This window comes from Aphis gossypii, chromosome X (assembly GCF_020184175.1).
Source record: "Aphis gossypii isolate Hap1 chromosome X, ASM2018417v2, whole genome shotgun sequence".
Taxonomy (NCBI): domain Eukaryota; kingdom Metazoa; phylum Arthropoda; class Insecta; order Hemiptera; family Aphididae; genus Aphis; species Aphis gossypii.
Window position 1 is genome coordinate 12,783,706 of NC_065533.1, and position 14,935 is coordinate 12,798,640.

Below are 14,935 nucleotides of genomic sequence, written 5' to 3' on the forward strand. Positions count from 1 at the left end.
TTAGTTTATATCTTATTTTTAAAAACTAATACCTAAATAAAAAAAATTGTATAGTAGTATTTTACTGCCTTATTATTTAAAATAAATGTATTTAACTAAAAAGTAAAGTATTTAATTATAATTTGAATCGTTCTATTTTTAGTCATTAGTGGCACGTGACTGATTAATATTACAACTGAGTGATACGCAAAAAAAATTTTGAGAACTTCTGGTTTTATTATTTGTGTATGTATTTAATTATGTTATGTAACAATAGTATGGAAATACTTAAGTGAAGTTCTAATTTTTATTATATTTTTTTTATTTGTTTTATTACGTTGAGTTTTTCACTTTTTAGAGCATAAAAATGTTTCAATTTCCAAGTTTGATGGTAAATTTTGATAGTAAATGGTGAAATAACACCGTATAAACTGTGACCATTAGTTTAACAGTAGTTTAAATTATAACATATTAAAATTCATTAAGAAACATAATATATAACCCAGTGGTTTTCAAATTGGGTGCTGCGGCACACTGGTGTGCCACGATTATCAGCTTAGTGTGCCGCGGTTTTCCCATAAATTACCGATTGCATTGAATTGTGATATAAGAAAATCGATTAATGATTAATTCAAAAAAAATGTTGTTCATCTAAAAAAAGGTCAGTATGCCGTGAAAATTTTTGAAGTGTACGGTGTGCCGTGTTTAATAAAAGCGTGAAAACCACTGATATAACCTAAAACAGATCATATTTTGTTGAACAAATTTGATATTTTTTATTACGTAAAATGGAACTGGAAATAGTTGGGACCAATGCCCTGCTTGCCTATGCAGACGACATTATTTTATTAAGGAAAATCTAAACACGACAATGAGAAGAGAGCCAGAACGCAAATAATGGCCAGCAGTAATATATGATAAGTAGTAAACTAAAACAAGACCAAATATATGGTGAATACTAGGAACGCAATGGCAAAGATTAATCTCTGCGTCGAAGGTCTTACTTTCGACTATGTAGGAGACTTTAAGTATCTGGAAGTTAACACGGTAAACTTCTCCATTCTTCTTCGATTTTAAAAGTATCTAAGTAGAGATGAACGTGAGGATTCAAAAACATAATTTCTTTATAAGTAATATAAAATAGAGAGTTCCAAATCCGTATCCCCTGATTTTGCTAACCGTTGCTGATCATGGCTGATTTGCTGACCCTCTCTCCCGCCATCATAATCGTTGTGACGTATATTTATCCCCAACACCTGTCGTCCGATCAATTACGTCACCGACTCGTAACAACCATCGAGTTATCAATTACGTTTATCATATTATTGTACATGCACCATATTATTGTACACATATGTAACCAACAACGTCCTGATCAAATTATATTACGTAAAGCATCTGAAATATACACGATTCGATATGTCTGAGTGGCCTATTGTTATTTATATCTATAAGATTTGTAGAGAGAAACTTATATGGATAAAGTCCTTTGAATATTTAAACCCTAAATTATGTGTCACATGTCCAACCTTTGTCATTAAGGAATTTACCTCTATCTAATAATGTCTCAAATTACATAGTATGCTTGGCTCTGTACGAGCAGACAATCATTTAGTCTGTCCTTAGCCTTATACTATTTTATACACGTATTGACACCACCCGTGATATTAATATATTAGTAGATTTGATAAGTTCAGCTGGTGGTATCGGTGCCCCATAAATAAAAGTCTTCTTTTTGCATAAGGCATCGTTGTCGACAATTGACCCAGCCATATTAAATCACTTATACAAATATTAAATACTGAAAAATTATAAAGACTGCCAGAGAATGGTTGAGAAATACGTGTGTAAAATAGTATAAGGTTGAGGACATACTGAATGATTGTCTGCTCCTACAGAGCCAAGCATACTATGTGATTTGAGACATAATTAGGTAGGGGTAAATTCCTTAATGACAAAAGATGGACATGTAACTCATAATTTAGGGTTTAAATGTACAAAGGAATTTTTGCCATACAAGTTTTTCAATACAAATCTTATAGATGTAAGCAACAATAGGCCAATCAGACATGCCGATGCGTGTAAATTCCAGATGCTTTATGTGATATAATTTGATCAAGACGTTATTGGTTACATAATGTAGCTGGTGGCTTGAATATATAAGGGACGTGTACAAAAATATGATGCGTGTACAATAATATAGTGTGTTTACGATAATATGATGCATGTACTGATGTACATTAATATGATAAACGTAGTTGATAACCCGATGGTTGTTACGAGTCGGTGATGTAACGAATCGGGCGGCAGGTGGTGGGTATACGTCACACCAATTATGATGGCGGGAGGGAGGGTCAGCAACGTTGAGAGGGTCAACTTAGGTCTATTCTTTTCTGAATAGTTTTTGATTTTTTCTTTTTTAGACAATTTGTTACGGGTTGCTCTTGTTTTTTTAAGTGTCAATATTTTTTTGGAACGAAGTTGCTTATTGTGGGTTGGTAAGGGAATGTAACCGAAAAAAATGTAACTCGTAATGAAAAACCTTAAGATAAAGACTGATGACTAGTTATTTATTTTTAGTGTTGGTAAAGATCATATGTCTGATATACCAAGTATAACTTTTCATAAGCAAACTATTATTTTTGATATTAAAGAACAGTTCAATAAGATTAAAGTATAAACAAGGACAAACATTTTCAAAGAAAAATATTTAAGTAGGTACCTATTTAATGTGTTTGAAAGTTTAGGTTTACACAAGAATGATTAAAAAATAATAAATATTAATTTTTATGAACATTAGGTTTCTAATACTGAAAATGTTTTAGCTTGCACAACTACGTATAAGAAATATGCCTATTTAAATGGGCATCGGGTTCGTAGTACCATAAAATAATAATACTAGTTGGACCTCTGCAGGATAATGTTGACTAATGCTTTTTAAATGTCGTGAATGATAGGTAATGGATTTTCACGAGATATATGACTAAGGGCCGTTATTACAATGTCATGCTAAGGTGTACGCTAACGTAGCGGACACATTTAGCGGCTGCTTTTTAATATTCCATTATTACAATGTACCGTTACCTAAAATGTTACCGCTAACTACGAGATAGCGGTCACTTTATTAGCGGCAGCTTTACTGCCCGTTAAAGTAGCTAGCGGGAAGAATCCATAGAGTATTATGCACCGGATATTTATATTTTTGCAGGTGTATTGAGAATTTGTTGTGATGTTCTTTTTTATCAGTTAGATCTATTCTGTAACTCATTTGCTGCTGTGTTTTCTGCAACTGTGCTGTGACGCTGTGTTCTTTTTATTTTTTTGACAATAAAATAATTAACTTTTGGTTTTGGTGCCTGTTAAAGTAATTAGCGTGAAGAATCTATATATAATATAATATACGTTTTTTTATCAGTATACAGAATATTCTGTGATAATACTGTGTACTGTGCATTTATTTAATTTTTAATTTTTCATTTGTTTTATATTTACCTACTCATTTATATAATTTTTAAAATGAATAATTTGAATCATTTAATTGATTTTATTGATGAGGTAAATTATATTGGTGAAAGAAGACCACAAGTGTTCCATGATAGGCCTAATTACTACGACATTTTAACAGAAGATGAATTTAAGTATAGATTTCGTCTTTCAAAAAAATGCGTAGTTTATTTATTAAATTTACTCATAGGAAAACTGGGAACAGCAACTGACAGGTAAATATTACTCATACCAGTAATATATTACAATTTCTTGTATTTATGCATCGTTTTTTACATATTTGTGCCTATACCTACGAATTTTTTTTTTTTAGGAATATGGCATTAACTACAATGACTCAGGTTCTGCTTACACTGAGATTTTATGCTTTGGGCACTATGCTTATATCAATTGCAGATATGTTTGGTGTTAGTATATCTTCTGCAAGCAGAACAATTAAAAAAGTTTCCTATGCTATCGCGGGATTGAGTGGATCATTTTTAAACATTCCTGTGCATAATATTGTTGAAACAAAAATGAAAATGTTTAAGATTGCTCGATTTCCATTAGTCTTTGGTGCAATCGATTGCACTCATGTGAGAATCCAATCTCCAGGAGGTGAATCTTCAGAAACATTTCGGAATCGTAAAGGGTAAAGAAATATCATGAAATTCGAACTTTCTACGTCTATAAAAAAAAATTTATACTATTTTAATTTTTACTATTATAGTCTATATAATATTATCGGGTTTATTATAATCTATTTATTTTTCAATTATGTCCAATAACTGTATTTAGATATTTTTCCTTGAATGTGCAAGCACTTGTAAATGCAGATTTGAAGTTCATGGATATTGTTGCTAGATGGCCTGGGTCTGCACATGACAGCAATATTTTCAGAAATTCAAGGCTGTATGCAAGATTAGAATCAGGTGAATTTAATAACAATGCCATCTTAGGAGACAGTGGTTATGCTCTAAAACCGTATATGTTGACACCCATATTAACCCGGTTGGACGAATAGAGATGCTGTATAACGAATCCCAAATTAGAACGAGAAATATAATAGAAAGGTGTTTTGGGGTCTGGAAAAGAAGATTTCCAGTATTATCACTTGGTTCGTAGTTTTATTTGTAATAAAATTAATTGTTGTCTAAATAAAAATATATATTGTATATAAAAAATTTATATATTTAATGTTAGGTATGCGATTACAACTAAAAACTGTGCAGGCAATAATAGTTGCAACAGCAATTTTGCACAATATATGTAGAGATATGAATGAGGATTTACCTGAAGACAATTCTGATGATGTCTTAAATCAGTTAAATGAAGCAGAAGACTTGACTGAAACAGTCCATCGTCATGATGATAATGGTGAAGACTCAATCACCAGAAACTCACTACTTAACAACTACTTTGCTAGGTAAAGACTAATGAATACATATGAACACCATTTAATAAAAGTATGTTAACATAAATCATTCAATTTTCTGTTTTAGATTATAATATATATATCATCCGAGGAAGACAACCACAATAAAAACAAAAAATCAAATTACATTTTCTTATTCTTTATTTTTTATTTTAGTATAAACTTATAGTATATAAAAAATGGCCTATTAAAAAAAATTATAAGATTAAAAATTTAACTTAAATTTGATAGAGTTTTTTTTTTAATTTCAATTTCTAATCTTAATGCCTCAACCTTTAGTTCGTGTTCCAATTTTTCCCACTCAAAACGCATACACCCTCTCTCTTTCTCCACCTCGATTAATTGTAACTGCTCTTCATATACATCTTTTTTTTTACTAACAACATCATTATGCATTTTTCTCTGCCTTTTGTTTTTATTTACACCCCCCGATATTAACTTTTTTTTCCCAGTAACTAGTTCATCAGAAACTGGCTGGCGTAATGAAGCTGGAGTCCAATTTTCCCAGTTTGGTGGTTTTCTACTGGTACTGGGTGTTACCTCTAACTGCTCAACAGTGACAACCTTTCAAATATAACAAAACAAATACAATTTATTTAACTAATCTAATTTTTACCGATAGTAAAATAATTTATATATCCTTACATTGAGTGATGATTGGTTGAAGAGCTCACTATCGTATCTGCACAGATTTATGAAGCTGTTAATTGTCTTTTTCGTTTACTAGTACCTACCTAAAATATTTTTGTCATCTTGTAAAGTAGTTACCTACTTTAGAACGTCATTTGCGATCACGACCATGATAAAATCTACCTAATAGGTATCGGTTCATTTCAAAATTGTAGATTAAACAGTGATCCCCTTTTAATGATATTTTCACTTAATTGGCAATTTTGAAACCACCGTTTTTGAAAAAAAATAACTTTATATTTTTTAATTTAGAAAAAAAAAATGTTATGTTAAAAATATTTAATTTTAAATGGAAACATACGGAGATCACATGATTTGAATATCGTAGTTATCGTACAGTTCTGATAAAACGATGAAAAAAATGTCAACTATATTATTTATATAAAATGTGAAAAATAATCAGAACTAAAATATGTATTAAATGTAATATTATATTTAAATATTTTATCGCCTATAGAATTATACAAAAATAAGGTAGGTACATAGTTACGTGTTATTCTTACCATATCATTATGTTATTTCAAAGAATACTGTTGTTAACGACCATTCATAATAATATTAAAAATAATTATAACTGTACAGACGAAAACGGAATAGATCACATCACTTTAATCGGAACACAACAACGGCATCGGTAATAATAATATTATGAGCCCAAAACAATGCAATTACAACCCTACCTTAGCGGTCGAATACAGTGCACCGGCGTCGGACGGTGACGTCGGAAGCCCGCTAGAGACGATAAGGATGAACGTCTATCAGATGTACGAGCACGTCGATTGGGTGAACGAGCTAGAATCCCTGGCCACGATCCCGTACATGTCGGCCCGTTCTATGGTCCGCGTCCGGCGGCTGCGACGGGACCTGATCGACAGTCTCCTGAGGCTGTCACACACCGCACACCGTTTCCTGAGACACGGTGACCCGTTGGTCCGGCGGTTCGCTGAACTGCTGACCACAGAGACCGCGTTACTGATCGGTCGGTTGTACGATATGGCGTGGGTTGGGTCGCCATTGATGGTAGTTTAATACGAGTATAATACACTGATGAAAGTCGCGCGCGCTGTCTTAACGATACGAATACGACGACAGAATTTCTTAATACTGTTCAATCCGTGTCACCACCTACACCCACAACTGTCGTTACTCGTTGGTCGCTTTTCACCGTCGTTCGCGCCGCGAACTTTATAATAATATTAATACCTAATAATAAAACAATGTAAACTTCAGTCTGCTGCAGCAATGTTGTGTGATTCAAGATCTTTATATGATATTACTCTACAGCGTGACATTTTTTGTGTCAAAAATAAACGTTATTTACACTGTGTATTTAAAATATAAAATGCTAATAATTCACTTAAGATTAATGTAACATAAAAACCAATTGCACGATTGCACGAACGCAGGCAATAACATTGCCTGTTACCTTAGTTAAGTTTGATCGTACGTCGTAATATTAGGTACTTATTAAAATAGAGTAGGTACCGATTTTTATGCAATTGCATACCTATTTTTTAATTTTCATATTTTTGGATTTTTGTTAGTATCTTTGAGAATTATTATAAATTGAAATTAATGGTAAATTCTTTTGCATATTTTTACTAAATTATGAGTATTTTATACTGAAACTAAGTTAAGTATAATATAAAAAAAATACAAACACAATATTTTTTTTTAGACATTTGAAGATGTTCAAAATTGACCAAAATAACTAAATTTAATGTCGAAAAATGATTTTAACAGTTTTTTTTGTAAACAAAAACATTTACAAAAAACTTAAAACATTTATATATATTATTATACGAGTACTATTATGAATTTTACAATACATAGTGACATTTTTGGTTTATTTTAAGATATTATTATTTATTTATATTTTATACTATGAATCAATTTTCACTATTTTCTGTGACAAATATTATTACATTTTGAATTACAAATAAGTTGATATAATATGCTATAGGTATTAAGGTATTATAGGTATTTTTATTAATTAAAAATAATTATAGGTAATATAATAAAAAAAATACTTTTGAAAAATGTATATTAAAAATAGTAATACTCAAAGCAAAATAAATGACTAATGGCTTAGGTTAAAATAGGTATATCATAAAATATATTTAGTGATATACGAGTAGATAGACTCTTATAGACCAAAATAGCTTAGAATTATTTTTCGTTTACTATTATATATTTATATATCATTGAATTACAATTTAATACATCTATAACAGTGGCTCACACGACGCCTTATGATCACAGAGCAGGTCTCATTTGGCTACATAGGCGTGTCCAGACCTCAATGACCGAGGAAACAAATTGTAAAATTTTAGTTTTTACATACTACATTTATTCATCTGCTTACCTGTAATATTTGTGACTCTTTTAGCGTAGTGTTACAATTTAATATGGTATCTCTTCCAGAATCAGCCAACCACTATATCCAATCTTCACATAATTAATACAAAACTATTGTTTAATATTTTAATATAAACGACTGATGATAAAACCCTCCAATAAGTCTCTGAGGAAACAGCTACCCAACCTGCATCCCCGTAGATACGCCTTTGTTTGACTACCATTTTTAAAATGAAAATGTTATGTTAAAATGGTTTTATTTATTTTTATAGGTATAAGTCCTGACTTTTGGTGATTAAGCAAGTGACTGGCAATTAACAATTATTTACTTATCATAAACATTAACTACAAATGACTTGACGTCTTTGATTGTAGATTCATACTGCATTGAAATGTCACTACTTTAATGAAAATTGTTAACTATATAATAAAGTACCTATTGGGTTTCATGGAAATTCGAAAAAGTCATATGACATATAATATACAAGCTGATTAATTAATACTATTGAAACATGGAATTTAACAGGTACAGTAATATGGATAAGTCATGATAATGCTACAAACGTAACTAATGCTGTACGAAACTTAGAAGATGATTATATTATTTATTCAAGTCCGTGAACCACCCATACATTGCAATAAGTTATTAATAAATGTCTTAAGAATAGTAGAAAAGAATGTGTACCCGTGTACTAAAATTAACATCTGATATAGTTGCAGCCTTTAGGCATTCTCCAAAACGAAAAAATGCTACGCAAAATAAAATCAGTAAATTAAGATAAAAGAAAATGTACTTAATACAAAGTTGTCCAACTAGATAAAGTTCTAGTATGTATGTTTTAATGCGTTTATTAGAACTTTGGACAGCTGTTGTATCGGTAATGTTTGATCGTATATTATTCAACACAGAAACAGCAAATAAATTGTTAACTATAGTGAATCTTTTAATTCCTCTTCAATTAATTACAATTTACAACTGCAGTCATATGTTATGAACGGCAAGTAATAATGTCAATGGTTATTATTCTGTTGAAATTTTTATTATACAATAAAAACAAGATACTTTATTAAATACTAAATGGTATAACATAATAGGTAATATCAAATGTATAAACATAAATAAATTATAAAATTAGTAAAATGCCGAATTTTAATACTTTTAAAAATACCTAAGAATCTAAAAAAAAAGATAAGCTTTAAAGAATTAATTTCTTAGAAATTCGATCATTTATAAATAGTTCAAAATTGTCCAAATTTAATCTAAAATACATTTCGTTACCTATAAAATCAATAACTTTTTTGTTTCACTAAAATCTAAAAGATTAATAAAAAAAACGTATTTTTTGTCAAGTTTGAAACTTTGGTTTTCGACCGCGGTTATAGTGTTGAAAAGTAACCTTTTTCCGTCCAGCGGGCAGAAAAGTGGAAATCCCCAATAGTGACGTGTGGGAAAGTGAAAATCCCCACATGTGCTGGTCGCATATCCCATGCACAACCAGAAATTGAAATGTATAACATGGTCTTTACTTATTCATACTTATTCATATTATAACCTCCTTGCCTAACGCATAAACATGGCGCGACAAAAAAATAGTATGTTTGGCTAGTGTGGGAAGTCAATTCCAGTCTTGGGCGAAGGTTAGGTTAGTAACTTCTTATAGCTCACTTCCACCCTTGCGACACAATATACTTTTTTAGGTGCGACCAATTGTTAAAGCCTTATAGAAAAGTATTTAAAACACGACGATGCAGACTCGGAACTTGCAATGGTGTTTTAAAAAATGGTGTGTAATCAACTACGTTAGAAGTTTAAGAATGACACAGCAGAAGAAAATGGAAATATATAATAGATTAAATATTGAGAAATAAGCATATATTAGGGTGACGACACCAGTTAATGAACACTTAAGATAGAAAATTTTCTCAAAAATGTCACTTCAAAAATATCTAACACATTAATATAAGTATTAATATCTATATTATATTATTTTTAAATATTTGAAAATGATTAAATTCAACACACCATTAATTATTTAAGTTGTTTTTGTCAATATCCCAATGTGTGAACATAATTTCTAGTAATTGAACAATTTATTTCTAGTAAAAGAACATACTCGTAACTATCAAATTTTAAAATAAAGTAAATTTATGTGCTTTTACAGTCTCCATAATTATATTATAGGTAAATTTACTGATTTAAATTATGAATTTTAAAATTGAATACTAACAGTAGGAATAAATTTCAATTATATGCCAATAAAATAAATTAGTTAGGTAGAAATAACATTAATAAACTTAATAAACAAAAACAATTTTTAAATTTTTATTAGTTATCTTTAACTTAATCTAATGCTTAATATATAAAAACAAATAATCAAACTTAAAATGTTAACTTAATAAAATATAAAAACAAACTTTTAAACTTCTAATGTTATAGGTACACTAAAACAATACAATTTTTTGAATAAAATAATATTAATAATTTTATAATTATTGATTTCAGGAACAGCATATACTTTCTGGCATTGACTAATTTAGGAGGCATTATGCTTTGCATAACATTTTCTTTTTGATACCAACATATCATGCCTTCTTTTTCTGGCCATTTCCAATTTAAGCCGGACATGCACATCACACGAACTTGATATTCATTAGTTTTTTTTTCATTATTTCCCCAGGAAAATATTCTTCTTCATATTCAACAATTACAAAACATGAACTGTATAGCATATAGTTTTGATTACTTTTGAAGTCGTGGTTTGTGTTTGAGGTATGAGCTTTTTAATGTCTTCAAGTTCTTCTACTTTATCTTTTTTGATGTTCTTCTTTTTCCTTTTTTCCTCAAGTGTAATTTCTTTTTCAAGTGCTTTTCGCTTTCTTTCTTCTTTTCTAGTATCTATGGCTTCTTGTTTTCTTAATTTAACACATTCTTTTTCTTTTTTTAATTTCTCGCCACTGCATTGATGTAATTGCATATGGTACTTTTCTTTCAAATGATTTAGTTGATTTTTGACTGTTTGGAGTTTTAGGCCATGGAATATGTGTTGACCATATGTTATCAATTGAAGATTCACTCAAATTACTAGTTTTGATTCCTGTTCTAATATTTTCTATAATAATAGAATTATCTGCATTAATTGTATTTTCAGACTTTCCAGCCTTGTTTTCATTGTTCATAATTCTAGTCTCAATATTTTCTTCACTATTAAATATTTCAGTCTTTTTCTCATCATAATTTATAGTTACAGTTTCAATATTTTCTTCATTATAAATTAATAGTTCATTAGTCTTTTTCCCATCACAGTTTATAGTTACAGTCTCAATATTTTCTTCACTATTAAATATTTCAGTCTTTTTCTCATCACAGTTTATAGTTTTATAAAACCCTAACCGAATTAAAATCCTGCGTACGCTACTGAGTAGAGTGTTCAGATCATCAGTTACTTTTTGGAAAAAAATTAACAAATTTCACTGTTAAAGTTATGGTACATAATTGGTGTACCCAAGTAAACCGTTTACTAGCTGGAACCATTAATCTTTCAAAAAATGAAAATGATCATATAAAAATTAGTGCTTTTTCGAGATATAAAACATTTTCTAAAAGACCTAAGTATAAAAAATGAAAATATTGACTTAAATTGTCACAGCTCATTATTATTATTATTATTTGTATTTTTTAATCATTCTATTCTTCATCTAGAGTAGGTACAGTATTTATTTTTATATGTTTGATTTGATTAATTTTTTTTTATTATTCTCATTATTTAATAAGATGTTAATTTTAAAATATATAATTATTTCATTACAATTACAATTTTTCTTAAGATTACAAATTAATTCACATATTATTTAAACTCTATATTTATTAATGTAAGTAAAGATATGTTACACTTAAGTTGACAAATTTATCACTTGGCTGTATTATTATTATTATTATATCTACTTTTTATTGTCTAATATTAATCTTGTAATGTATTAGTTCATCCATTGTAAACTGTATTCATGTTTGTTATTATGTATCTATAATCATGTTTTTATTGTTATGAAATATAATAAATAAATATTTTGTTCTGTAATTATAAAATGTTTGAATTGTATTAAATATTGTCGACATATGTCTTATAATAAAAAACAAAACCTAAATATACCTACATTAACTTTTGTTGTTGTTTTTTCCATTAATTAATAAAAGGTGTTTTCGTTTGATTAGCAAATAATATCTTATTCATATTTTTATAGGGTATTTCAGTATTTATTTTGAAGTAACATACAGAAAATAATGGGTAATAAATTGAGAAAAAATGATGTTATTAAATAATAATTTAAAAATAGCGGGAATATTTTTTGGACCAGGACGAGACGAGCGCCGCCGCCGTAGTTCTTTACATCGCTCACCGTTAGCGCTTTTCACAATGTTCCGAAAAATAACACGGTAGATGCCCATCTATTAGTATACTTGTCTATGGCTATTGCATTAGAGTCAGTTCCGCTCCACGTCATTCACGTTACTTGCACATTTTGGTCTAGGTAGTGTTTATCGTATTATGTAGAAATGTAAAATACTAGAATTAAGACAACTTGGATATGATTTATAAAATCTGTATTTTAATCACGTCTTAATAGTTAATAAACCTTGATACTAAGTGTTTGGTTTAAGTAACGGTTACCTACAAGTGAAGTGTGCAGTTTATATCAGCCGTTAGTATTTTATTATGTGTAATTATATTATTGCAATTTACTGACAAAATTCAGTAATGCATTGTAGCTTGCGGAGTTTAACTTAAATGTACTGATACCAAATATATAATTGTACAAAATATACCTATTGGCATAAATATTGGTCGTTAAATTGCTGACGGACTTTTAGAGTTAAGAATATTATTATTATAAATATATAACCTAATATTGAAGAGCTCAGATCGTCTTGTGTTTTGATTTTTTGGCCATTTTATATAGTCTATCAATAAAGTGCAAAACGCAAACACTTTGTAAAACTAAATATACATACAGTACCTGTACATGGGCATATAATATAAAATAAAAGCCGAAGTCATGACCAACTTTATTAGAAATATTAATAAATGTAAATATGGTAAATCTAAATATGTTTTTCATTTCAAATAGAAGAAATCGTGGGCTATTACTAATCGTTAATAATTTACCATTGTATATATTATTTCCTAAGCGTGATGTCGAAATTAATAAAATTAAAGTTTATGTTTATCGTTGAAATGCAATTTACTAAGACGACAACTAATCCGAGTTTTGTCGGCTTTAAAATAGGACGAATGTGGTAAAAGCATTCATAAGTGACAAAAATCAAAAAAATGAAAATAATTAATTTCGAAGTATGAAATTCCAAAATAATACGTGTAGATTATAATGATTGGTACTGGTCTAGTTAAAATTAAAATTTAAGTTCGCTTAATAACCATTTAACAATGAGGTTTTTATTTATTAGTTGTTTTTATATTAAAAAAAATATTTTTATAAATATTTTTTAGATGTAATGGCATTGCATTAAAATTAAAGGGACCTAAATAGTCAAGAAAATGTTTTCCAAAATATTCTTTTATTATTTTATTCTGAAATACTAATATTAGTATATAGGTATAATATATTATTATACATAATACTATTAATACTAAATTGTATTACATCCATGCATCTATAGAGTTTAGGAAAATGACTAAACCGATTAGTAGAATATCAACCTGACGACATTTTCAATCTTTTTTTAACAAAAAAATATTACCTAGATTGAATTAAAAATTATTAATTGCTTTATTTACGTGTAACTATTAGGAACCTACCTATTCAAATATTCAGCTAATTTTATGTCAAATTTACATTATATAGAGTTCGTGATTATTATGTTTAAAAAACGTGCATTTTAGTCACGATTTTGTAAGTGTCGATTTTTTGTATCGGTACAAAAATTGTTTATATTGCGAAAAAACTAATATATTTAAAGCCGTGGACAAATATGAAGATTGTATAAAAGTATGTCAACGTATGAGAACCTCATCATTGGTCTACTCCATGTTATTTTTAATTTAATATGTTAAAATTAAAAAAGTTAAAAAAAAACTTATAAAATTTTCGATTGATTTATATAATGCATTATAAGCTCTTTTTCACTTTCATTGATTTGTGTAAAATCTAATATTTGTTTGAAAAATGTACGTGAAACTGATACATCTAATGATTTCCATTATCCAATATTAATTGTCGGAACCATGTCGTTAACTGTTGCGACCACATCAAATCCAAAATTATGCAATTCACTTATTATTCCCAATAATAACAAATTTATCATTGGAGTGTCATAGTAATAGAATATAGGTTGTTTTCATTTTGGGAGGAAGTAATGCGAAAGCGGTTCCCTCCCGGTCGTCGGTTCAAACAGAAAAAAAAAGATTGTTTTCATTTTTAAAAAAAAACCGGTCAAGTGCGAGTTGGACCTCGCGCACCGAGGGTTCCGCATTATCTAACTATTCTAACTGAACCACAGCCACCCGGGCGGTCGGACCCAGCGGTACCGGCTGCCCGGGCGAACCACGGAGTCGACCAGTCAGTCGTGCAATTGTTTTTGCCCCACTACTGATATACATGTACTACGTACTTGTACATGGAAAATCGTATAAAATCAAGTTTTGGACTTAGAGCTTTGTAAGTGGTATGAGTGCATTCCTGAGTGCATTTACTATCTTTCGGTAGTGTTTTTGAAAGCAGGAAGTCAAAAAAACGACCGTCCGATATCACATAAACTTATAATAATGATGATTATGATAATTTGGAAAATCACGTTTACAATCTGTTTCCCGGGAAAACCGTGGGAGATATGACGAAAACCAATAGAGATTAAATTGTTCTCCGTATGGATCTGTATATGTTATATTATTTAGATTTTTCGAAAACGTGTTATTTATTTTTTTTAAAAACATATAAAAACATATATCACATAAACTTATAATAATGATGATTATG

General features: G+C 29.2%; 1 protein-coding gene and 1 pseudogene across 1 annotated transcript; one reads left to right on the forward strand and one right to left on the reverse strand.

The window, feature by feature from the left end:
• Positions 1-1,930: 1,930 nt before the first annotated feature.
• On the forward strand, positions 1,931-4,954 carry LOC126552350 (putative nuclease HARBI1; annotated as a pseudogene).
• A 130-nt stretch (positions 4,955-5,084) lies between these two features.
• LOC126552351 (uncharacterized) lies at positions 5,085-5,614 on the reverse strand (the record flags this gene model as incomplete). Its single annotated transcript, XM_050207040.1, has 2 exons — positions 5,085-5,461; positions 5,543-5,614. Coding segments are annotated over 2 exons (423 nt in total), but the record flags the coding sequence as incomplete, so codon positions are not given.
• Between the last annotated feature and the right edge of the window lie 9,321 nt (positions 5,615-14,935).